The following is a 22,177-nucleotide window of genomic DNA, read 5'->3' on the forward strand; positions in this document are numbered from 1 at the left end:
TGAAAAAACAATTTAATTTCCCACAAAGACAACTCATATTCGCTCGTTCGGTCCTCTAATACGTCCGCAGCGGAGACGACCTGAACCAGGGACAGCTCCAGCTCCTGGACTCTTCTAAACATCTCTATTCACTTCACTAAAAACTCCACAGTCATAACTTATATAAAATAAACACCTGCAGACGTGTGGATTGAATCTATTTATTTAACAAACTCAATGATGGAAGAATAACTTGGAGAACTTAGGAGTTTTTTAATACAGTATATATAAACCTGTTTCTCAAGTTTAACACCTCAGGACTTAGGTTTAATATATATATATTTTCGAATTCAAGATTTAGTGAATTCCCTTGTTTTAAGAAGCGTTAATTTGTATAATATGGTTAAGCTTAGTTGGTTATGTTAGTTTTCATGATGAAAATGTCAATTTGACCTTTTCATCATATTTTGTCTTTTACTGTCGTCTGGTGATCTTTGTTGTACATTTTCTCTGATAAATTAAACATGGTCAAAGAAATGTTTTACTTAAAAGCGATTCTGGCTAATACACAGTAAAAACGAACTGACGACACATGTTCTAGAATATTGCTTTGAAATCTCATACTGGAAACATCACAGTAATTATCATTATATGCATTTGTCAGTGAATTTCAGTTCATAAATACTGGATTAAGATTTACTTCTTTATTACTTTACTATGTCTCTACGCTCATTTACCAACATCAGCTATTCATGGATGTGTTGTTACATTGTATGATGTGGTTGAGGGTGATATACTGGGAAGTGTGGGAGACATCTTCAGACTGGTTTGCCTTCTGATTCCAGGTCCACACACACTGCTTTACCAGTGTCTGACTGATACACCTGAAAGAACATGTTCCTCACGTGAGCTGGTCCCTAACATCTCATCTACTGGGGCAGACATGATGACCTCTGGTTCTAAACTGGGACTTTTACAGAGGTCCCATCACCTGAACGTCACTACCACCTGGTCGAAGATGGAACTTCCATAATGTCCTTCATATAAACTAACGATGTTATGGTTTATTGAAGTGACTGATTGTGAATGACCTGATGATCACTGGACGATCCAGGATCTTGACTTTGTGCTACAGCGGTAAACTGGTGTTTCTAACGGGGACAATCAGCTCTTGAGGGCGGGTGAGTGGCTCTTAAAAGAGCCGTTGTGTGGTGGTGAGGACCGGTGCGCGGCTCACTTCTTGCCGGCGGCCTTCTCGGTCTTCTTGGGCAGCAGCACCGCCTGGATGTTGGGCAGCACTCCTCCCTGAGCGATGGTGACTCCCCCCAGCAGCTTGTTGAGCTCCTCGTCGTTGCGGACCGCGAGCTGCAGGTGGCGGGGGATGATGCGGCTCTTCTTGTTGTCGCGGGCTGCGTTCCCGGCCAGTTCCAGGATCTCAGCGGTCAGGTACTCGAGCACAGCGGCCAGGTAGACCGGAGCTCCGGCTCCCACCCGGTGCGCATAGTTCCCCTTGCGGAGCAGCCTGTGGACGCGGCCCACCGGGAACTGGAGCCCGGCCCGGGAGGAGCGGGTCTTGGCCTTAGCACGAGCTTTACCGCCGGTCTTTCCTCGTCCAGACATTTTTTCAAGCTTCTGTAGATTTACTGAGAAGAAAGGAAGTGACGTCCAGAGCGCGACTGGAGAATTTATACAACTGCAGCTGCTCGCGCATTGGCCACAAGCAGCGTGAGTCAAATCCTCCAATCAAAAAGCGTTTCCGCTTTACGCTCAGACTTCAGAGTAAAGCTCGGTTTTACCGGAAGTTATAGTGATATTTTCAACGATATTCATTACAGAATAAGAGGGTGAAATCAAATAATCACTGAATATTGTATCATTTCAGTTCATAATACAGAACATATTGTTAAAAATAATGATAGTGATGATAATTATACATACTGTTTACGTTTTTTAGTTTTAATTGGCGTTTGTAAAAGTATTTTTTAGGAATGATGTTTAAGATCCTCTTTGTAAAGTTTGATTCACAGTAAATATTAAAGTCTTCATGAAGAACTGAAAATAAGATAATTTGTTTAAACTGGTGAGAGTGGATTAGAATATATTTGTATTTAATCGTAACCTTTACTTCAGGTTCAGCCCGAGCTATATTGTATCAAAACAGGTTACATTTTTTTAGAAAAAATGTCCAGCTCAAAATAATTCTTTTCCCTTTTCTCTGAGTAATTTATAATAAAACATAATTTCAACCTTACAAACCAGTCAGTGTGATATTTTGTCTCCAGATGCTTTGTCAGACTTTGCTTTTTCAAAAACAGATTTTGTAGAACAATAACAACAAAGCTCAACATGTGCAACAAAAGTCCATTTGTGAGTCTCTCTTAGGTGCGAGTTGCTGTAATGAGCTTGTTTTCATCTTCTCAAACTGCAGCGGTGTTTCTGTCTGTTCATGTTGAGATCTGCACTTTGTTTGCAGAGCAGCAGAAACTTTAATCTCACAGAGGAAAGTCTTTTTCATTTGTCGGGTGTGTAAACTGATTTCATCCTCAACCCTCCTTGCTTATTCTGTACTCACTAAAATAACTTCTTCCAAAAAATAAAAATTGTGCTGGTCCCCCCCCCCCCCCCCCACGTTCATTTGTGATGTGTCCTTCCATGTCGAAGTGTGTATCAAGGCCTGTTGATGACGCTAGTTGTGATGATCAAAGCCTCTCAAGTTGTAATTTTTTTAATAAAAATGTTTAAAATGTCCATATTTTACGTGTTACATGTTGTCCCAAGTTACACAAGCGTGTTCACATCACAACGCTCTGCCCAATTGGTTTCCACTTTCCCTTTTGACCCCTCCATTGTATCAGAAAGACAGACACCATATTAATAAGTTCATAATTCATGTATTGGCGTCACAAACATCATTCATTCATTTATTCAATTCAAAGCGTCACTCACACCAAAGCCATGGTGTCATTATCACTCTGCCTGCCATGTATTGTCCACTTGATGGCGCAGTTGAGCAAATTAAGCTTCGGCCAATGAGTGAACCAGTTGGATGGAAAACTTCACTGCTTCATGAAGCTTCATCTCATCACACACACACAGTTCATCTGTTCACTGCATGATAATCACCACCAGCAGCTGCTTCCTGTGCAGAACGGTTCTCACATGCTGGAGGAATGTCTGACCTTCCTATCAAAGAATAAAGTCCTTGTAAAAGACTACGATTCTCTCTTTATTTCAGAGCCCTCACCAGGTCATAACTCCATCAGGTGTCATGCTGGAGCTTTCAATGTTAAAACAAACAGATTTCTCATTAACTGTAAATCCAGGAGCGACATGTCTCATCTTCTGAGTTCTGGTGGATCTAGCAGGTTCTCTGGATGAACGAGACATCATGGAAGCTACTGGTGCCTGTGGAGACTTTCACTATTTCAGAGTCAGTCTGAAGGGGAATTTACCACGTTGTACCTTTTAGTGTTTGATCACGAGAAGCTTCAGCTCCTCTCGTTCAGACTCAGAACGAGTGACTGTTAAAACCTCTTTAACACGAGACAGAGAAACTGTTCACAGCTTTTATTAATTATCACTCTGCTGCTGTGTAGTTTCCTCTATGGATCTGTGGAGTTAAACTGATCTTAACTTTCCTTAGGAAATAGATATCTCATGTATATATATATATATATGAGCCCCCCCCAGTGAGGTAATGACAGTGTTTTTTCCCCTGTCTTGTTCTCCTGATGCTGAACCACGTGTCGGCTCCTTATGTGATGAACCTGAATCAGTCTCACTACAACACGGATCTTATTGAAGGAGTAATTTGCTGCTTCACTGCGGGTGAGTGGCTCTTAAAAGAGCCGTTGTGTGGTGAGAGGAGTGCGGTCAAGTTATGCTCTCTCCCCGCGGATGCGGCGGGCCAGCTGGATGTCTTTGGGCATGATGGTGACCCTCTTGGCGTGGATGGCGCACAGGTTGGTGTCCTCGAACAGGCCGACCAGGTAGGCCTCGCTGGCCTCCTGCAGAGCCATGACGGCGGAGCTCTGGAAGCGCAGGTCGGTCTTGAAGTCCTGAGCGATCTCGCGGACCAGGCGCTGGAAGGGCAGCTTGCGGATCAGCAGCTCGGTGGACTTCTGGTAGCGGCGGATCTCTCTGAGAGCCACGGTCCCGGGCCGGTAGCGGTGAGGCTTCTTCACTCCGCCGGTGGCCGGGGCGCTCTTCCGGGCGGCCTTGGTGGCCAGCTGCTTCCTGGGAGCCTTCCCTCCGGTGGACTTACGGGCGGTCTGCTTGGTTCGAGCCATTTTCCTCTTCAGTCGGTTTGTGGTGATGCAGCGGAGAGAGGCGCTCTTTATACAAGCTGCCGCATCCAGCTCGGCGCTGATTGGTCCTGGCCGGTGGAAGCGCGCGCTTTATCTGATCAACGATTGGACAAAAGGAATTTGAAAGTTCAAAGTAAACCAATCATCCACGTTGGTGGGGTTTGGCCTCAACAATGACATTATACCGATCACGTGTTCAAAGATTCAGAAACTGGTCAAATGTTCTTTCTGTAGATTTTAGAGCCAAGACAGTACAAGTACACAGTATCAATAAACAGAGTAAATAAGAAGTATCAATACACAGAGTAAATAAGCAGTATGAATACACAGTATCAATAACAAGAGTAAATACACATTATCAATAATAAGAGTAAATACACAGTTTCAATATACAGAGTAAATACACAGTATTAAAACAGAAAAGGTCTCTGGTTCGACTCCACGGAGAAACAACAAAAAGACGAACCTGGATTGATCTGCCCAAAAATCCAAGAGGATTCTCCCTACCCTGTCTAGTGCCCCTGAGCAAGGCACCTTACTCCCCCAACATCTGCTCCCCGGGCGCCGTACATGGTCGCTCACTGCTCTGTGTGTCCTGCACCAGATGGGTCAAAAGCAGAGGTTCCATGTCCCTTCCTGCATGAGTGTGTCTGTGTTTGGGACAAATAAATGCATCTTAAAAATAAGAAGAGTAAATACACAGTATCAATACACAGAGTAAATACACAGTATAATACACAGTATTAATACACAGGGTAAATACACAGTATCAATACACAGCGTAAATACACAGCATCAATAACCAGAGTAATTACAAAGTATCAATATACAGTATTAATACACAGTATCAATATACGGTTTAAATAACAAGGGTAAATACACAGTATCAATAACCAGAGTAAGATTTTTATTACCAAATAGAGAACAATAACATGAAGCAGTCGCTGGCAGTGAAAAGCTTGAGTCTCAGGCTCTCTTCTAACAATGCTCAACAAATTACAACCTAAGAAATTAAATAGAAATACTATAAAATAGAATAACATAGAATATCAAATTTAAAATAGAAAATAAAGTATATGTATCTAAATATATATATAAACAGCTGAAGATAAAATAAAACAACAATAGTGCAATTTGTGCAAATATGCAAATATGCAAAAATGTCACGGTGCTGGTTTGGTGGAGTTATTTTAGTTCAGAGGAGTTTAAAAGTTTTATGTCCTGGGGGATGAAACTGTCTCTGAGCCCGGTGCTGCCGGCCCGGTGCTGCGGTACCGTCGGCCAGACGGCAGCAGGAGAACAGTTCATGGTTTGGGTGATGGGGGTCTTTGATGATCCGGCTGCTCTTCTTCCTGCACCGCTGGGTGTAGAGGTCCTCTATGGATGGTAGCTCCGTCCTGGTGATGTGCTGGGCGGACTGCACCACCCTCTGTAGAGCCTCACGGTTCAGGGCGGTGCAGCTGCCGTACCAGGCGGTGATGGAGGTCTTGAGATGTGATGGAACAGCAGCCTGACTCAGAGAAGTGTTGAAGATATCCGTGAAGCTGTTCTTCTCCTCCTCTCTTCCTGTAGTTCACGATCAGCTCCTTCGTTCTGCTGACGTTGAGATGGAGGTTGTTGTCCTGGCACCTAGATGTCAGGGCTCTGACCTCCTCTCTGACCTTCTCCTCGTGGCCGGTGATCAGGCCCATGACAGTAGTGTCATCAGCAGACTGGTGGTGTTGGAGCTGTGGCCACGCAGTCATGTGTGAACAGGGAGGACAGGAGAGGACTGAGCAGCCCGGGGGGGCACCGGTGTTTATTGGACAAATTGCCATCACAGATCTGATTTATTTACATCTCATCCAGTCGATGTTTAGGACTTTTAAATCATCGATAAAATCACTGAAAACTAGTTTGTATGGAGTTTTTTCCTCGTCCTTTCTTTTTCCTCCATCTCACTTTGCCGATCCAAAACACATTTTTAGATACTTGTACCAATCTTTATTATAAACCCAGTTCCACAGATCAAACCTCCATTTATATCTTTCCTTTGTGTATCTTCTCTAGTTGTTCCCCAAATGAAGTCACTGTGATATAATTTAGTTTTTCTTGTTCTGTCTGTGATGATAAAATGTCAAACAAACAAGACAAATATCTTCATTATTAAATTCTGGTTTTGTATCAAATTGATTTGTTTCCAATTGTTGTAATTCTTCTTATATCACAATTCTGTAGTTTCCCAATTTCTTTCATAGCAGTCCCACTTATGTTAATAAATAAAATGGCCATTTTGTTTTGGATGTTGCTCACAGGTCATTTTTCCTTTCTATCAAACCAGACTCCGTGTTTTGTTGTAGTTCAGTTTTGCACCAGAAGCTTCTTCATACAACTGAGATGTTCGATCACGTTTAATTTGTCTTGATGTTGAAATGATTGTTAAAACACTGGCATATATATGAACTGTTGATTAGACATCTAATTTAATTAAACCTATGGATGCTGGATGAAACCCAGAAGTATATATACATATGAATATAATGAAGAGCTTTCCCCCAGTCTTTAAATGGTATGGATACAGTTCTCCCACATGTTCCGTTTTCCTCTCATTTTCCTCGTCATACATAAGTATTCAGATGCAGATGTTTTAACACAAGTGATGACTTTGGAGTTTTAGGGTTGAGATTCAACATGTTTGGTAGAATTCAGTGCTGATGGTTTTACTTTCTCCTCCATCGGTTCTCCAGTGAATTTAAACCATCTCTGTTTTAATGAATTTAAATGTTAGGAATTGTTTACCGCTTCCCTTTTTCTCTTCTGCGGACGTAACAGAGGACTGCAGGCGAGAGTATGTGTGAGCGCGCCGTGAAGCACTCATTTTGTAGTTTCTTGTATTTTTATTTACAAAACATGACAAATATATTAGTTATATCTATGACTTCCTGTGGACTCAGTCAATTTCAGGTTTTAAGACTGAACTTAATTTACAGGCCAGCCGTTTAGTTTCTCGGTTTGAACTGGACGATCTAGGATCTTGACTTTGTGCTACAGCGGTAAACTGGTGTTTCTAACGGGGACAATCAGCTCTTGAGGGCGGGTGAGTGGCTCTTAAAAGAGCCGTTGTGTGGTGGTGAGGACCGGGGCGCGGCTCACTTCTTGCCGGCGGCCTTCTCGGTCTTCTTGGGCAGCAGCACCGCCTGGATGTTGGGCAGCACTCCGCCCTGAGCGATGGTGACTCCCCCCAGCAGCTTGTTGAGCTCCTCGTCGTTGCGGACCGCGAGCTGCAGGTGGCGGGGGATGATGCGGCTCTTCTTGTTGTCGCGGGCTGCGTTCCCGGCCAGCTCCAGGATCTCAGCGGTCAGGTACTCGAGCACAGCGGCCAGGTAGACCGGAGCTCCGGCTCCCACCCGGTGCGCATAGTTCCCCTTGCGGAGCAGCCTGTGGACGCGGCCCACCGGGAACTGGAGCCCGGCCCGGGAGGAGCGGGTCTTGGCCTTAGCACGAGCTTTGCCGCCGGTCTTTCCTCGTCCAGACATTTTCAAGCTTCTGTAGATTTACTGAGAAGAAAGGAAGTGACGTCCAGAGCGCGACTGGAGACTTTATACAACTGCAGCTGCTCGCTCATTGGCCACAAGCAGCGTGAGTCAAATCCTCCAATCAGAGAGCGTTTCCGCTTTACGCTCAGACTTCAGAGTAAAGCTCGGTTATACCGGAAGTGATATTGATATATTTAACGATATTCATTAAAGAGAGTGAAATCAAATAATTAGACAATAGTCAGTTCATAATACGGATTTTTTTTCATTATTGAAAATTACAGGAAGTACAGGAAGTAGTCTGAGCCACTGGGTTCGTCCAGTACCACAAACACACACATTCCCATAAGAACACACACACACACGCACACACACACACACACACACGCACGCACGCACGCACACATACAGGCTCTGTCACAACGATGATAGAGTAGAGAGCACAGGAACAATCTCAGGACAACAATCAGGATATTTGACTCCTTTCCCGTTGAAGCACCAGACGTCGTGGAGACAAACACTCAAAATTGATATGAGGAACTTATGAGTGTGATAATAATAATACTGCATTTCATTATACTTTTCATTGTCTTGTGTGGAAATCAAAGTGTGGCTGGAGACATTTCAATGAACAGAAACACACGGTGCCGGTGGAGATACTTAAAATACAGCGTAAATAATATGAAGGTTTAATTTCAACGCGAAAATAAGATTATACAAATTGTTTTTGTGACAATTCAGTCGCTGTGATTCACACTCCGGAGCAGGAGGTGGCGCTGGTGCGCTGGAGACTCAGTATCAACACCGGTCAGGAAACCAGAAGGAAGACGGAAGAGAAGCTAAATAAACTAGAAGCGTCGCGTCAGTTTCTCCTGAAGCTTCAGAGATGCGATGTTTCTGCGTCACGTCGCCGCGGTGAGTGACACCACACGCGGGTTCGGCCCCGGTTCTGTTCCCCCTCCGGTTCTGCGTGCGGAGGAAACAGCTCCGATCTGATGTTAGCAACAAGCTAATGCATCTTCACATGAAGGGGACTCGAGCCTCGTGAAGCGGATCGTTTAAAAAGACGATCGATGAGTTAGATCCATCCTCCAGGTCACTGACACCTCAACACCTGGATCCCATTGATCCCAGTTCCAGGTTCAGGTTCCCCTGGTTCCTCTGACGGGTTCTCGGCCTCCATCACAGAACCGAGGTTCCTCATTAAAGCTTCTGAAACGAGGTTCTGGACATTTCCATGTTTGTGAAACTAAAGCAGGGACAGAGGAGGTCAGTCAGAGTCTGAGCTGAGAGGAAGCTCACATGGTGTAGTACAGAGTATTACATGTATATCCACATGTAATACTCTGTACTACACCAGTTCAATGCTCGTGATATTAGTAACAACGTCTGACAGCAGCAGTGTCACGGGACCAGGTTCAGCTGGGCAGGTTGGTTCTTCACCACTAGCTGACCTCTGACCTCTCTACGTCCTACAGGCCACTTCCTGCACTGGACTCTGAGTCTCACCTGCTGGGAAACTTGTAGAAGGTTTAAGAAATGTCCCAGTGGCTCAGTGACTGGAGACAGGAGCAGGTTCTAGATCGTGTTCAGATCTGTGGTTCAGTCCCTGAAGCTTCAGAGACTCTGCAGCGTCGTGTCAGATGTGAACACATTGTGTTATTATATTTCCTGAGAGGCCGGGGGAGAACTCCAGCTTCCTGACTGATGGAGACCATCCTCTCTTCAGCTGGTGTTCACCTTTGGTCTCTGGGGGGCGCTATAGAGTCTGTCCACAAAGTGTCATCGATCCACAGACCGGCTCTTCCTCTGTGTCTGATTTAATTTCTCTCTGTTGTCGTTTGTTTATTGTTGAGACAAAGACTTTTCACGCAGATGAACAATCAAGTTCCATCTTATTCCAACGTGTGATATACAAACGTTTCAATGTAACATGAACTTTGCAGAAACTCTCATTTGCTTCATATGAGTCAGATGTGATCAGTTAAATATCCCCCCCCCCCCTGCAGGCGGCGCTGGACGAGGTGAGCCTGGTGCTGGCTGGAGTCTGGAGATGTGTGGACGTCGGCTGCCTCCTGCTCCTCGCCCCGTTCGGCCGGCTGCTTCACTTCCTGTGCAGCGTCTGCGTTTCCCTCCGCAGCAGCAGCAGCATGGTCGGCCGGAGCGGCTCCGCTCTGGTTGAATACTGGAACTTTGCTCTTTTCTCCTTCCTCACCGTCTCCTGCGCCGCCCACGGAGCCCTGCACGCCATGGAGGACTGGCTGCAGATGCTGGGAGGAGTGCTGGAGAGTTTCAAGATGGTGGGACACCTCTTCTGTCACATGGCGTGGCGCATGAAGGACATGCTGCACCGCGGGTTCACGTTAGCGTGCTGCATCCTGCGGCAGACGTGCGAGGGCGTCCTCATTGCCCTCAGCCTCATTCTGTACTTTGTCAACACGGTGGTCAACGTCATGCTCATCAGCACGCAGAACTGTCTGTCTGCGCTGGCGGGCGTCTGGGACGCGGTGGCCGGCCCCGTCCACAAGGTGGTGGACCTGGCGCTGACCCTGCTGACCTTCCTGTACAGCTGCCTGGTGGGCGCCTCCGTGCTGCTGTGGACGCCGTGCCAGCTGCTGCTGGACTTCCTCGAAGCGCTGGGACGCGTCTTCATCACGGTCTTCGTGGTCGACTCACACGGGCTGCTCGCCACTGTGGCCATTATCTCACTGACTTTGCTGGTGTTGAACCCCAGACTTCCTGTGCTTGCTGGTCAGCTGAGCCTCCGCCTGGTCAACGCTCTGCCGGGAGCTCATGGCGTCCAGGCGGCCGTGCGCCGGCTGTACGCAGCGATGGTGGAGCCCGCTCGGGCCCAGCGCGCCGCCCACACCAGGACAGCAGAGGACCGGACTCGAACCAGGCTCTTGAACACAGACGCAGGTGGTTTAACCTCACAGGACCGACCGCCTCGAGGAAACGCCCAGAGTCAGCCGGACGCGGTGCCGCACCTCGCTCAGCAGGATGGCGAGCCGGCGTGCGGCGGCCGGACGAGGACGTCTCCGTCCAACTCGGCCGCGGAGGACGGGGAGCTGCTCCACCTGCTGAACGAGCAGGAGGAGAGGAAGAAGTGTGTCATCTGTCACGACTTCAACAAGACGGTGCTGCTGCTGCCCTGCCGACACCTCTGCCTCTGCCGCCACTGCGCCGACATCCTGACAGAGCGCCGCCCCGTGCCGCAGCGCTGCTGCCCGCTCTGCCGGCAGAGCATCACTCAGACGCTCGACGTCTTCCTCTGACGCGTCGCCCTGAACAGGAAACTGACGATTTATTCTTCATTCTTCTGAACTTCCTGTTTTTAGTGAGTTTCTTTTCTCCTTGAAGGTGAATTTGAAACTTTTGTGTTTGAGACTAAATGAGAAACTTGAATCTGTCAATTCTGGATTCATGAAACTGGGACCAACTGTTTTGAGATTTCAGAAACAGTAGAATTCCTGTTCAGTGATGTTCAACGATCGTCTGTATAACTTCTCTCTTTCTCTTCAGTAGAGTTTCTCTTCAGCTTCTAGAAACCAGAACGTAAAGTGTTAAAGTTCACATCAGTCGTTCACACTGGATTCAAACAGAGACGTCTTCTGACCGGAGATCTGCTCACAGTTCTTCCTCATTAGCAGAAGAACCTTTTTCTTTTAGCAGCAGATGAACGACTTTAATATTTGATTCACTGAATCTGGACTTCATTTGTCTTTCTTCACTTGATGTGAAACATTCTAGTATTTGATTTTGTTCTTATTCCTATAATCTACTAAATGCTCTCCAGGTGAGTTCTAAGCACAAGATGGAAGGAACCATTAATAAATGAACCAAAAAGAAAGAAGTCAAAATGCTGCTTTTCATTTGTGAAGATTGTGTTTGTGTGACAGAGTGTGTGTGTGTGTGTGTGTGTGTCAGACTGTGTGAGACGTTCTCAGAAAGACTTTTTCCGTCATGAAGACTTTTCCTGGTGACGGTTTTCACGGTTTGTTAGGTTTCTGATCGGTGACAAACAAGCTGCGACAAGAGCTCAGTCAGCAGAACTATGACACCATTAACCCTGTGTGAGTGTGTGAGTGTGTGTCTGTGAGTGTGAGTCTGAGGGTGTGTGTCTGTGAGAGCTTAAAAAAAACGAATGGAAAATCTCAGTGAAAGGTTTTTATCAGTTCTAATTCCAAACATCACACGATCTTCAATTCAAACGAGCTCCATCAAATCACACAAACTCACAAACATCAGTTCTACAAACATGTCGTCTGTTTCTTTATGACTCATAAATGGCTCATACATTTCTTTGACATTGAGACAAAACGATTTTAAACATTTCCACTGATTTCTCAGAGAATCATTCGGCTCGAATGATTCTCTGAGAAATCCTGAATCTGCTCCAGATGCAGTTTAACAAAGATCAGTTCAGCTGCTGGAAATCAAACTAAATCAAACTAACCAGGACGGGGATCTGAAGATTATATACGTGTTCATAAACTAGATTAAAGTCAAAAGAAGTAATTAAACCACATTTATTGATTTAGACTCTGATCTTCTCCTGATGTCAGAGACATCAACTTCTCTAAAGTTTCTCAAAGACGTCACAGATTCACTGTTTATCCTGATTTTACATTTTTACTCTTATGATATTATTCACACTTCAGCTCCTCTGAGTTTCTCCCTCTTCAGGAAAAGAGCTGATCTCAGCACAGCAGCCGCTGATCACCAGAGCTCAGAGGATCAGGTCGGATCATTAACTCTGTTGGTTCTACTAAGTGTTGAAGTCGCTCAATCAGAAGGAAACAGTCACTTATTCAGCTAATGATCTGTGACACACACACACACACACACACACACAGACACACACACACACACACACACACACAGACACACACACAGACAGACAGACCTGGGCGTGTCCAGGTGGAGGTGATGGACTATAAAAGCAGAGGAGACCTTCAAGTCTTCCTCACATCTTCCTGATCTCAGCTTCCCTCCTCCTCCTCCTCCTCCTCTTCATCACAGACTCACCTCCTCCAGCTCAACAGGTAAAGTCTCTTCTTCTTCTCTCATCTTTACCTCCTCTCCGGCTCCTCCACTTCTCTTTCTCCTACAGTTTATCTTCTTCTCCATCACCTCCTCTTCCTCCAGCTGAGCTGCATGGTCTCATTCTTTTCCTCCATTATATCTATACTTCTATTTACACCTCTATCTTCTCCTCTTCTCCTCCACCGTTCTTTTGTGCTTCTTGTTCTTTCCCTACGTTCTCGCTCCATTTTCATCCTTTGCTTCTCCTCGTCTTCAGTTATTTTCAGATCCATCATCTCTTAAGGTAAAAGATTTAAAACATCTTCACTAATGTATTCATGTCAAAACTAAAAGCTGATTTCATTTAGAAAATTATATTTTTTGTCCAAGCTTTCATTTTGAAATGAAAGATCAAAGTGTGTGTTTCAGCTCTCCTCCAAGATGGCGGCTCTGTGGCTCCAGTCTGTGTCTCTGCTCGTCCTGATGCTCGTGTCCTGGTCGGGCTCCCAGGCCGTGCTCCCCCCGCAGCACCTCTGTGGCGCTCACCTGGTCGACGCCCTCTACCTGGTGTGTGGCGAGAGAGGCTTCTTCTACACCCCCAAGAGAGACGTGGACTCTCTGCTGGGTGAGAACACGACAGCTTCAAACACAGAACCTTGAAATGAACCAGAACTTCCTCAGCAGTCTCTTGAGGTTAAGGAACTCGTGTCTCTCAGGTTTCCTTCCTCCGAAATCGGGCGGAGCCGCAGCGGGCGGAGACAACGAGGTGGCCGAGTTCGCCTTCAAGGACCAGATGGAGATGATGGTGAAGCGCGGCATCGTGGAGCAGTGCTGCCACAAGCCCTGCAACATCTTCGACCTGCAGAACTACTGCAACTGAACCCGTTAGCCCCCCCCACCCATCGCCCCCCGGCCCTTTGCATCAGAGGAGCGGCACTGCTGTTGTGTCTCTGTCAAATGAAACGCTGAGAAACGGATGAAATTATTTTTCCTAGAAAATAAAGTTTTGTGAATTCAGAAAATATCTGCATCTGTCGTTATTAATGATTGAACATTTTTTATTAAATCATTTATTGTCATAGGTTCAATTAATTAACTAACTTCACTATTTTAGACAAGTACGACAGTGAACAAAGTGGGAGGAGCTACTGGTGTGTGATGTAAAGACGTCAATCATTAATATACATCTGCTTTCAAACTCCGAACTTCAGTTCATTGCAAATCTTCACAAACCTTTTGAGCCAAAGAATCAATTCATCAGACTTTATTCCTCACAAACAATGTGACATTAAGTTTTACAGAATAAAATCAATCAATAAAAACAAAGAGAAACAATAATAACAGCATGAACACAAACATAAATTAAATCCTAAACAAATAAGAAAAAGATGAATAAATGATACATTTGGAATAAGGAAAGAACATAAAGTTGAGTATTAAGAGGAAAACAAACTTTTAGATTGGATGACTCAGCAAAAACGTCTTCTCAAGTTTCCTCCAGGTTTCTTTTTAATGCTTTTTTTGTATAAGTTCAATTTTTTTTTTCAGAAAAGTTCTTTAAATAAAAAAATGATTTTTGTTGAAACTCTATCAACATGTTAAGATCAAACTAACGTTCTAATTGATTTTTTCTTTTATAAAAAAACGAATCACTTTCTTGCCCCATTGCTTTATCACACAACACCCTGTGCTTCCCCACAACTGCCACACGGGGGCAGCATTCCTCCTCTGGTGAAAGATCAGGCAGCACGAAGGAGACAAACTTTACTTTGATTATGTTTTATTTTCAAACGCGTTGTTTTGGGTTCAAACAAATAAATGTGTTCAACCCAGATATTTATTTTACTATTTTTATAATTTTATATCTATATTGTTTTGTCGTTAATATTGTTTTTGCTTCCATTTTATTTCATTGTTATTATTTGATTGGGCGTTTCTCTGTACTTCCTGTGTTTGTTCCGGTGGGCGGGGCGGCGGCTCACCTGCAGTGGGCGGGGCCAGGGTCTCCACCTGCCGAGGACAAACATCGAGTTTCAGGATCGAACTTCTTCTTCTTCTTCTTCTGCTCGTTTGGTTTCCACAGGTCTCATCTCCTCGCGGGGACGTGACTTCCTGTTCCTCCACTGAAGCGCCACCATGCGAGATGTTCACCTGCAGAACGAGACGTGCACCAACGGTGAGAACCACCCGTCGTCTTCATCACTTCATCTTCATCCGCTCATCAGCTCAAACATAGAGAAGTTAGGACAAAGAGCAGGAAGTAGCTTCACTGTGATGCTGCCGCTTGTTACTGAGCTTTATTCTCTTCTATTCAAAACACACGAATCACCATCTCTGTAAAGGTTCAAGTTTTAACCAGCTTCAGTTCATCACGTTTGTTGTTTGTGTGTTTTGGCTCTAATGTTGTTTTTCTTATTGTTTGTCTTCAATGTTTCATTTTTAATTTGTAAAGCAGCTTGTAACATATATATAACATATATATATATATATATAGAAAGTTTTCATTATTACTCTTATTCATCTTTATGCAACCATTATATCTCAGAGAAAAATACAATAAGTTTTCTGCCACACTCAGTTATTTACAGGAGATGATTATATGAAATACTTAAGAAAGATGTTCTTGTAAAATAAAACGTAATTCAGATTTTTTATGAATCTGTTTTCAGACATTCATATTTCTTTCCTCACACACGTCTCATCCTTCCACCAAGTTTACTGTAAATCTGTTTACTGGTTTTTGTGTAATGCTGCAAACAAACAAACCAATATTAACAATTCTGTCATTATTCAAGAGACTCTTTAAAACAGGGTGTGTACATGTTGTGTAGCTGGTGTGTGTGAAGCAGCAGCAGCAGGTTGTCGGGTCCGACTCGTTCAAACAGGAACATGTGTGGACGTCCAGGTGAGGGGCGGAGCCTGTAGAGCACCAGGGGCGGAGCCTGTAGACCACCAGGGGGCTGCGTGTAAACTCTGCTGTGGAAAGATCAGTGTTGTTGTTTACAGCTCATCCACACCGGCGTCGGCCCTCATCACCAGAAGATCTGGAATCTGTTTCCAAGTTGACTTTCCATTGCAGGAACACGTGAGGAACATGTGTGTTGTTCAGTTCAGGTTTAAAAACAGCTCCTCAGCTCCTGAGCCTGATCGACCTCTGACCTCTACACGCCCGTCATTATTGCAGTTTTTCAGGTTTTCTCCGTTTGTTTCCGATGAAAGTCAAACATGAAGCTGCCGAGCTGCTGCTCTGTGTTTATACTGAGGCGTCAGTGTTGACAGTGTAAATATTGAGTCTGCTCTCTCGTCCTGTTGCTCTCTCAAGCAGCCGGGTCAAACCCGTCTGACACAAACCTGCAACTCAAACAACACATGAGGTCAGAGCAGCTGACGTTTACTCAGCTCAGTCGATGGGTTAGAAAAATCTCAAGCTTTGTTTATGTTCAGTCATTCAGGAGATGGTTTTTGTTTTCAATATCAATATAAACATCATGTGCCAGATAAATATTAGTATTGGGGAGTGAAACATTTCCAATACAGATATATAGATTGACCATGTGGCACTGATTCCTAAGACGTCATCATCAAACCTGACAAAACCAATTTGTGACTCTCGAACCAGACGTTTCTAATTGATTCATATTGTTTATAGAAAAACAGAAACTCCGGGTCCAGAGAGTGAAGCCAATGAGGAAGAGTCTACACAGTGTCTTCTGTGTAGTGACCAGCAGGGGGCGACTCCTCTGGTAGTTTCTATAGAAAGTGACGTCTCACTTTCTAACGTCAGTGAACATGAAGGAGTTTCTGTCTCAGTCTCTAGTTTCAAGTCTTCTTCAAACAGCTGATGATCATTTAGTGAATTATGATCATTTAGACTCAAACAGACCATAAAGCACCGGGGGATGCCACAGTGTGATTGACAGCTAGTATTGTCCAATGGCAGGTGATGGTGGGCGTGTCCTCCAGCTCTCATTCAGGCTCCACCCCCTCTCCTCCAAATATGGTTAATTCTGGTTTAAAGATGTTTTCACTAACTAACGTGAAACTGAGGCTTCATGGTGACGAGGCTGTTTCCTCTGTTGTGTTACTTTGTTAACAAAGTAAAATGTTGTCATGTCTGCAGCGTCTGTACTGAGGCTGTGGTGCGGCTCCACTTCTACAGTGTGTTCATTCAGTGGAGATCAAATAGGGTTACACACACACCTGAACAACAGCAGCCACACAACAGGTAACATACACACACAACTGAACAACAGCATACACACAACAGGTGGTGATATATAAACTATAAAACCCTTTGTTAAGATTAAAGTGTTTCTCACACAAACTGTCTTCATGAAGAAGAAGAAGAAGAATGAGCCTCATTGTGTTTGGTTTCCTTCAGATTAAGTTTCACAGCAGCTTTAACACAGAAGTTCACAAACCAATCAAACCAGTTCAGATGAACCAGTGAACGTTTTGTTTGGTGTCAGATTCGTTTCTGTCGTTGTCATGAGAAGAGGAACATTAAGGTTTATGAGGAACTTTCTTCTTCTTCTTCCTTATTGTTGTTGTTGTTGTTGTTATTTTCATTATTATTCACTCTGTCGAAGACAAAAGATTTATTTGTTAAAAGCAAAACTTTCTGAAAATCTCTTCAATGCAAATAATTCACAAAAGGTTAAATCAACAGATAATTAAAATGTCCTTATTACATTTTACAATTTAACTGAGATCCCAAAGTTTAGAATGTGAAAAAGCTTCTACACTCTCAAATATGGAGACTTCAATTATATTTTAAGAAATATTCAATACAGTTTTTTTCTTTTTCAATCTTAATATTTTTAATATTTTTAATATATATATCTTGTTTTATTGTTCAATTAGAAATAAACATGTCTGCTTCTATTTAAAGCTTCATATTGCAATTTTGGTATTATTATTATTGTTCACCCTGAATGTTAAAACATATGGGGTTGCTCTCATATTGTTGTTCCAATGTTCTAGACCAAACAAATAATTGATTAAGAAATGAATCTGCAAATTAATCAATAATCTAAATAAAACCATAGTTGCAGTTGTTGGGAATCTGCAGGTGAAAGATTAAACTTAAACATTTTCATTTGATTAAAATTTTTTTATACCAAAAAAAAATGAACACAAACATTTGTCAGAACATGAAGATTTAAAACCAGGATTAATCCTCAGTCTGATTATTTATCTTTAAAACTCATGAGTTAAGTTCTTTGGATTTTTCACGTCTGATAAAGTCGTTGAACACACACACTGCAGGTACACACCCTCACAGACACACACTGACTCACTGTTTGTCTGCAGACGTCAGTTCCTACAACCTGTGGCTCGGCCTCACGCTGGCTCTGATGTCCGCCCTCCTCATCGGCGCCAGCGTCATCCTCAAGAAGAAAGCTCTCCTCCGATTGGCCGACACAGGTCTCACCAGAGCAGGTGAGTGGACGTGTGGTCGACTGGAACCAGAGATAAAGAAATCATGATAATCACTTACATCTCTCTCTGTGTGTGTGTGTGTGTGTGTGTGTGTGTGTGTGTGTGTGTGTGTGTGTGTGTGTGTGTGTGTGTGTGTGTGTGTGTGTGTGTGTGTGTGTGTGTGTGTGTGTGTGTGTGTGTGTGTGTGTGTGTGTGCGCGCATGTAGGTGATGGAGGTCATGGCTACCTGAAGGACTGGCTCTGGTGGGGGGGGCCTCCTAACCAGTAGGAATCTATTAATTCTATTTTCTGAATTCTATACTTTTGTACCAGATGTGTTTGTTGAATCAGATAAACTAGATTCCAAGTGTTTTAGATTGTATTTCTGTTTTATTTAAAGTTTATGGTTTAAACTGTTAAATATCAATTACATTTCTTTGTTATAAGAGTTTGATAACGAGATCTGAGGAATCATTGACAAATTTCTAAATATGTATATATTACTGTAGAGATAAAAAGATGTCCTGATTGTCAGGTGATCATTTGTGTCATGTGACCTGACGGTGTCTTCATGTGTGTGTCCCTGCAGTGGGAGCGGGGGAGGCCTGTAACTTCGTGGCCTACATGTTCGCCCCGGCGACGCTGGTGACGCCACTGGGAGCGTTGAGTGTCCTCATCAGGTCTGTCCCCGTCTCACTTCTGATGAGAGACGTCCACCTGAGAACGAATAACAAGCCTGTGTGTGTGTGTGTGTGTGTGTTACAGTGCAGTTCTGTCCTCCTACCTGTTGGGGGAGGTGTTGAACGTACTGGGGAAGCTCGGTTGTCTGCTGTGTGTGTTGGGAAGCATCCTGCTGGTCATCCACGCCCCAGAGGAACAGGAAGTGACATCACTACAGGACATGACGGACAAGCTGCTCGACCCTGGTAAGGGGGGGGGGTGACATGACAGTTTCACAAGTGAAGCCAAACCATATCTGTCGCCCCCTGGTGGCTGGCTGCAGTATAGCTCATAAATCCTGTCTCCTCCATGTTAGCAGATGGGACATGGACCAAACATTAATTTAATGAAGTGTGTGTGTGTGTGTGTGTGTGTGTGTGTGTGTGTGTGTGTGTGTGTGTGTGTGTGTGTGTGTGTGTGTGTGTGTGTGTGTGTGTGTGTGTGTGTGTGTGTGTGTGTGTGTGTGTGTGTGTGTGTGTCAGGTTTCCTGGTGTTCATCTCAGCTGTGTTGCTGTTGTGTGCCGTGCTCGTCTTGTATGTGTCTCCTCGGTTCGGTCGATCCAACATCCTCGTCTACATCAGCATCTGCTCGCTGCTCGGAGCCTTCACGGTGTCGTCGGTGAAGGGCCTCGCCATCGCCATCAACACCAGTAAGACACCTCAGCATGGTTTCCAGCCGTTTACACTTTCTTTTTTTTTACATATCACAAAATAGAGAAGTGGTGAAAGTTGTGATTTGAAACTGATGAAAACTGTTTCTCTTATTTCCTGTTTTCATTCAACTTCTGCCGGAACAAAACCAATTTAAAAATAGACGCTAAAACTTCCTGTCAGTCGCACTTCCTGTCAGTGACACTTCCTGTCAGTCGCACTTCCTGTCAGTGACACTTCCTGTCAGTCGCACTTCCTGTCAGTGACACTTCCTGTCAGTCGCACTTCCTGTCAGTGACACTTCCTGTCAGTCGCACTTCCTGTCAGTCGCAATTCCTGTCAGTGACACTTCCTGTCAGTGACACTTCCTGTCATTGACACTTCCTGTCAGTGACACTTCCTGTCAGTGACACTTCCTGTCAGTGACACTTCCTGTCAGTGACACTTCCTGTCAGTGACACATCCTGTCAGTCGCACTTCCTGTCAGTCACACTTCCTGTCAGTCTCACTTTCTGTCAGTCTCACTTCCTGTCAGTAACACTTCCTGTCAGTCTCACTTCCTGTCAGTAACACTTCCTGTCAGTCTCACTTCCTGTCAGTGACACTTCCTGTCAGTAGCACTTCCTGTCAGTCGCACTTCCTGTCAGTCTCACTTCCTGTCAGTGACACTTCCTGTCAGTAGCACTTCCTGTCAGTAGCACTTCCTGTCAGTCTCACTTCCTGTCAGTAACACTTCCTGTCAGTCTCACTTCCTGTCAGTCTCACTTCCTGTCAGTCTCACTTCCTGTCAGTCTCACTTCCTGTCAGTGACACTTCCTGTCAGTGACACTTCCTGTCAGTGACACTTCCTGTCAGTAGCACTTCCTGTCAGTAGCACTTCCTGTCAGTCTCACTTCCTGTCAGTCTCACTTCCTGTCAGTAACACTTCCTGTCAGTCTCACTTCCTGTCAGTCTCACTTCCTGTCAGTAACACTTCCTGTCAGTCTCACTTCCTGTCAGTCTCACTTCCTGTCAGTCTCACTTCCTGTCAGTCTCACTTCCTGTCAGTAACACTTCCTGTCAGTAACACTTCCTGTCAGTCTCACTTCCTGTCAGTGACACTTCCTTTCAGTAGCACTTCCTGTAAGTAGCACTTCCTGTCAGTCTCACTTCCTGTCAGTAACACTTCCTGTCAGTAACACTTCCTGTCAGTCTCACTTCCTGTCAGTAACACTTCCTGTCAGTAGCACTTCCTGTAAGTAGCACTTCCTGTCAGTCTCACTTCCTGTCAGTAACACTTCCTGTCAGTAACACTTCCTGTCAGTCTCACTTCCTGTCAGTCTCACTTCCTGTCAGTCTCACTTCCTGTCAGTCTCACTTCCTGTCAGTCTCACTTCCTGTCAGTCTCACTTCCTGTCAGTCTCACTTCCTGTCAGTAACACTTCCTGTCAGTCTCACTTCCTGTCAGTCTCACTTCCTGTCAGTAACACTTCCTGTCAGTCTCACTTCCTGTCAGTCTCACTTCCTGTCAGTCTCACTTCCTGTCAGTCTCACTTCCTGTCAGTCTCACTTCCTGTCAGTAACACTTCCTGTCAGTCTCACTTCCTGTCAGTCTCACTTCCTGTCAGTCTCACTTCCTGTCAGTGACTCGTCACCTTCACTGCTCCTCCTTCAGAGGAGTTTCTGTTACTAGGCAACCAACTGCAGAGGAGACGATCTACTTCCTGTTTACATCACATGACCAGTGTAGGTGAAGGGTCATGTGACGGGTGTTCAGGTGTTAGTGTGGACGGAGGTGGTTTTAGTTTTCAAGCGGAAGCAGAAATAAATCAAACCAGTTAAAGTGTTGACTGTGTTGTGTGTTTGTGTCTTTGTGTGTTTGTGTGTTTGTGTGTTTGTGTGTTTAGTGTTGGATGATGTTTCCGTTCTCACGAGTCCTCTCACCTGGATCCTGCTGTTCACGCTCATCGGCTCCGTAGTGACACAGGTGATGTTCCTCAGAGTCAGTGGAGGCAGGAAGTTGTTGTTGTTCTGTATCTGAGCTGTGTCTGCATCGCCCCCTGCAGGTGAACTACCTGAACAAGTCTCTGGACACGTTCAACACGCTGCTGGTTTACCCCGTCTACTACGTCCTCTTCACCTCCGTCGTCCTGTCCACCTCCATCATCCTCTTCCAGGAGTGGACGAGCATGACGGCCGTGGACGTGGTCACGACGCTCGGAGCCTTCGTGGTCATCGTGGTGGGCGTGGCCATGCTCCACCTCTTCAAAGAGCTGCAGGTCGTGACCCCGCCCCTCCACATTCGTGTTCTGTGAAAGTGATGAAATTCTTTTCAGCTTTAGATTTTCTCGAGAGCAAAAAGCTCCACAGATGTGACCACAGTTGAGATGAAACCTTGAATTAGGTTCAATAATAATTAGCATAATTTTATCTTTGTTTTATATTTAAAATGTGTGTATTTTTGCACAATAGTGTTGAAACTATGAGTGAAATGACTCTTTTGACTATTTAATTTAATTTTATTACCATAAGGTCGCATCAGGATTTGTTTTTTACATGTTTCATATTTTAAATATTAGT

The 22,177-nt window shown here is 44.6% G+C and overlaps 4 protein-coding genes and 1 pseudogene across 4 annotated transcripts in view; 3 read left to right on the forward strand and 2 right to left on the reverse strand.

Moving 5' to 3' along the window:
- Nucleotides 1–1,212: 1,212 nt before the first annotated feature.
- Nucleotides 1,213–7,812, reverse strand: LOC128456787 (histone H2AX-like; annotated as a pseudogene).
- LOC128456804 (histone H3) lies at nucleotides 3,858–8,650 on the reverse strand. Its single transcript, XM_053441171.1, has 2 exons — nucleotides 8,631–8,650; nucleotides 3,858–4,272 (listed from the first exon to the last, which is right to left on the reverse strand). The coding sequence occupies exon 2, from the start codon at nucleotides 4,266–4,268 to the stop codon at nucleotides 3,858–3,860; it is 411 nt and encodes a 136-aa protein (XP_053297146.1). The 5' UTR covers nucleotides 4,269–4,272; nucleotides 8,631–8,650.
- On the forward strand, nucleotides 8,586–11,654 carry LOC128456780 (E3 ubiquitin-protein ligase RNF26). Its single transcript, XM_053441135.1, has 2 exons — nucleotides 8,586–8,716; nucleotides 9,811–11,654. Exons 1-2 carry the CDS (start codon nucleotides 8,693–8,695, stop codon nucleotides 11,074–11,076), a joined length of 1,290 nt encoding a protein of 429 aa, XP_053297110.1. The 5' UTR covers nucleotides 8,586–8,692; the 3' UTR covers nucleotides 11,077–11,654.
- Nucleotides 11,655–13,252: 1,598 nt separating this feature from the next.
- Nucleotides 13,253–13,706, forward strand: ins (preproinsulin). The gene is made up of 2 exons (XM_053441172.1): nucleotides 13,253–13,451; nucleotides 13,543–13,706. Exons 1-2 carry the CDS (start codon nucleotides 13,268–13,270, stop codon nucleotides 13,704–13,706), a joined length of 348 nt encoding a protein of 115 aa, XP_053297147.1. The 5' UTR covers nucleotides 13,253–13,267.
- Nucleotides 13,707–14,815: 1,109 nt separating this feature from the next.
- nipal4 (NIPA like domain containing 4) overlaps nucleotides 14,816–22,177 on the forward strand; it is a gene marked incomplete in the record, with an annotated part of 7,868 nt that continues 506 nt past the window's right edge. Inside the window, 10 exon segments of the mRNA XM_053441136.1 lie at nucleotides 14,816–15,002; nucleotides 16,947–17,051; nucleotides 18,140–18,268; nucleotides 18,475–18,515; nucleotides 18,517–18,532; nucleotides 18,837–18,927; nucleotides 19,013–19,173; nucleotides 19,450–19,617; nucleotides 21,505–21,584; nucleotides 21,664–21,876. Of these exon segments, the coding sequence (XP_053297111.1) occupies nucleotides 14,963–15,002; nucleotides 16,947–17,051; nucleotides 18,140–18,268; nucleotides 18,475–18,515; nucleotides 18,517–18,532; nucleotides 18,837–18,927; nucleotides 19,013–19,173; nucleotides 19,450–19,617; nucleotides 21,505–21,584; nucleotides 21,664–21,876 (1,044 nt within the window).

This window comes from Pleuronectes platessa, chromosome 15 (genome assembly GCF_947347685.1).
Source record: "Pleuronectes platessa chromosome 15, fPlePla1.1, whole genome shotgun sequence".
NCBI classification, from domain to species: domain Eukaryota; kingdom Metazoa; phylum Chordata; class Actinopteri; order Pleuronectiformes; family Pleuronectidae; genus Pleuronectes; species Pleuronectes platessa.

Coding starts and splice junctions, on each gene's coding strand:
- ins (XM_053441172.1), top strand. CDS start 13,268: ATGGCGGCTCTGTGGCTCCAGTCTGTGTCTCTGCTCGTCCTGATGCTC. Junction 13,452..13,542: donor AGACGTGGACTCTCTGCTGG/GTGAGAACACGA, acceptor CGTGTCTCTCAG/GTTTCCTTCCTCCGAAATCG.
- LOC128456804 (XM_053441171.1), bottom strand. CDS start 4,268: ATGGCTCGAACCAAGCAGACCGCCCGTAAGTCCACCGGAGGGAAGGCT.
- LOC128456780 (XM_053441135.1), top strand. CDS start 8,693: ATGTTTCTGCGTCACGTCGCCGCG. Junction 8,717..9,810: donor TTCTGCGTCACGTCGCCGCG/GTGAGTGACACC, acceptor CCCCCCCTGCAG/GCGGCGCTGGACGAGGTGAG.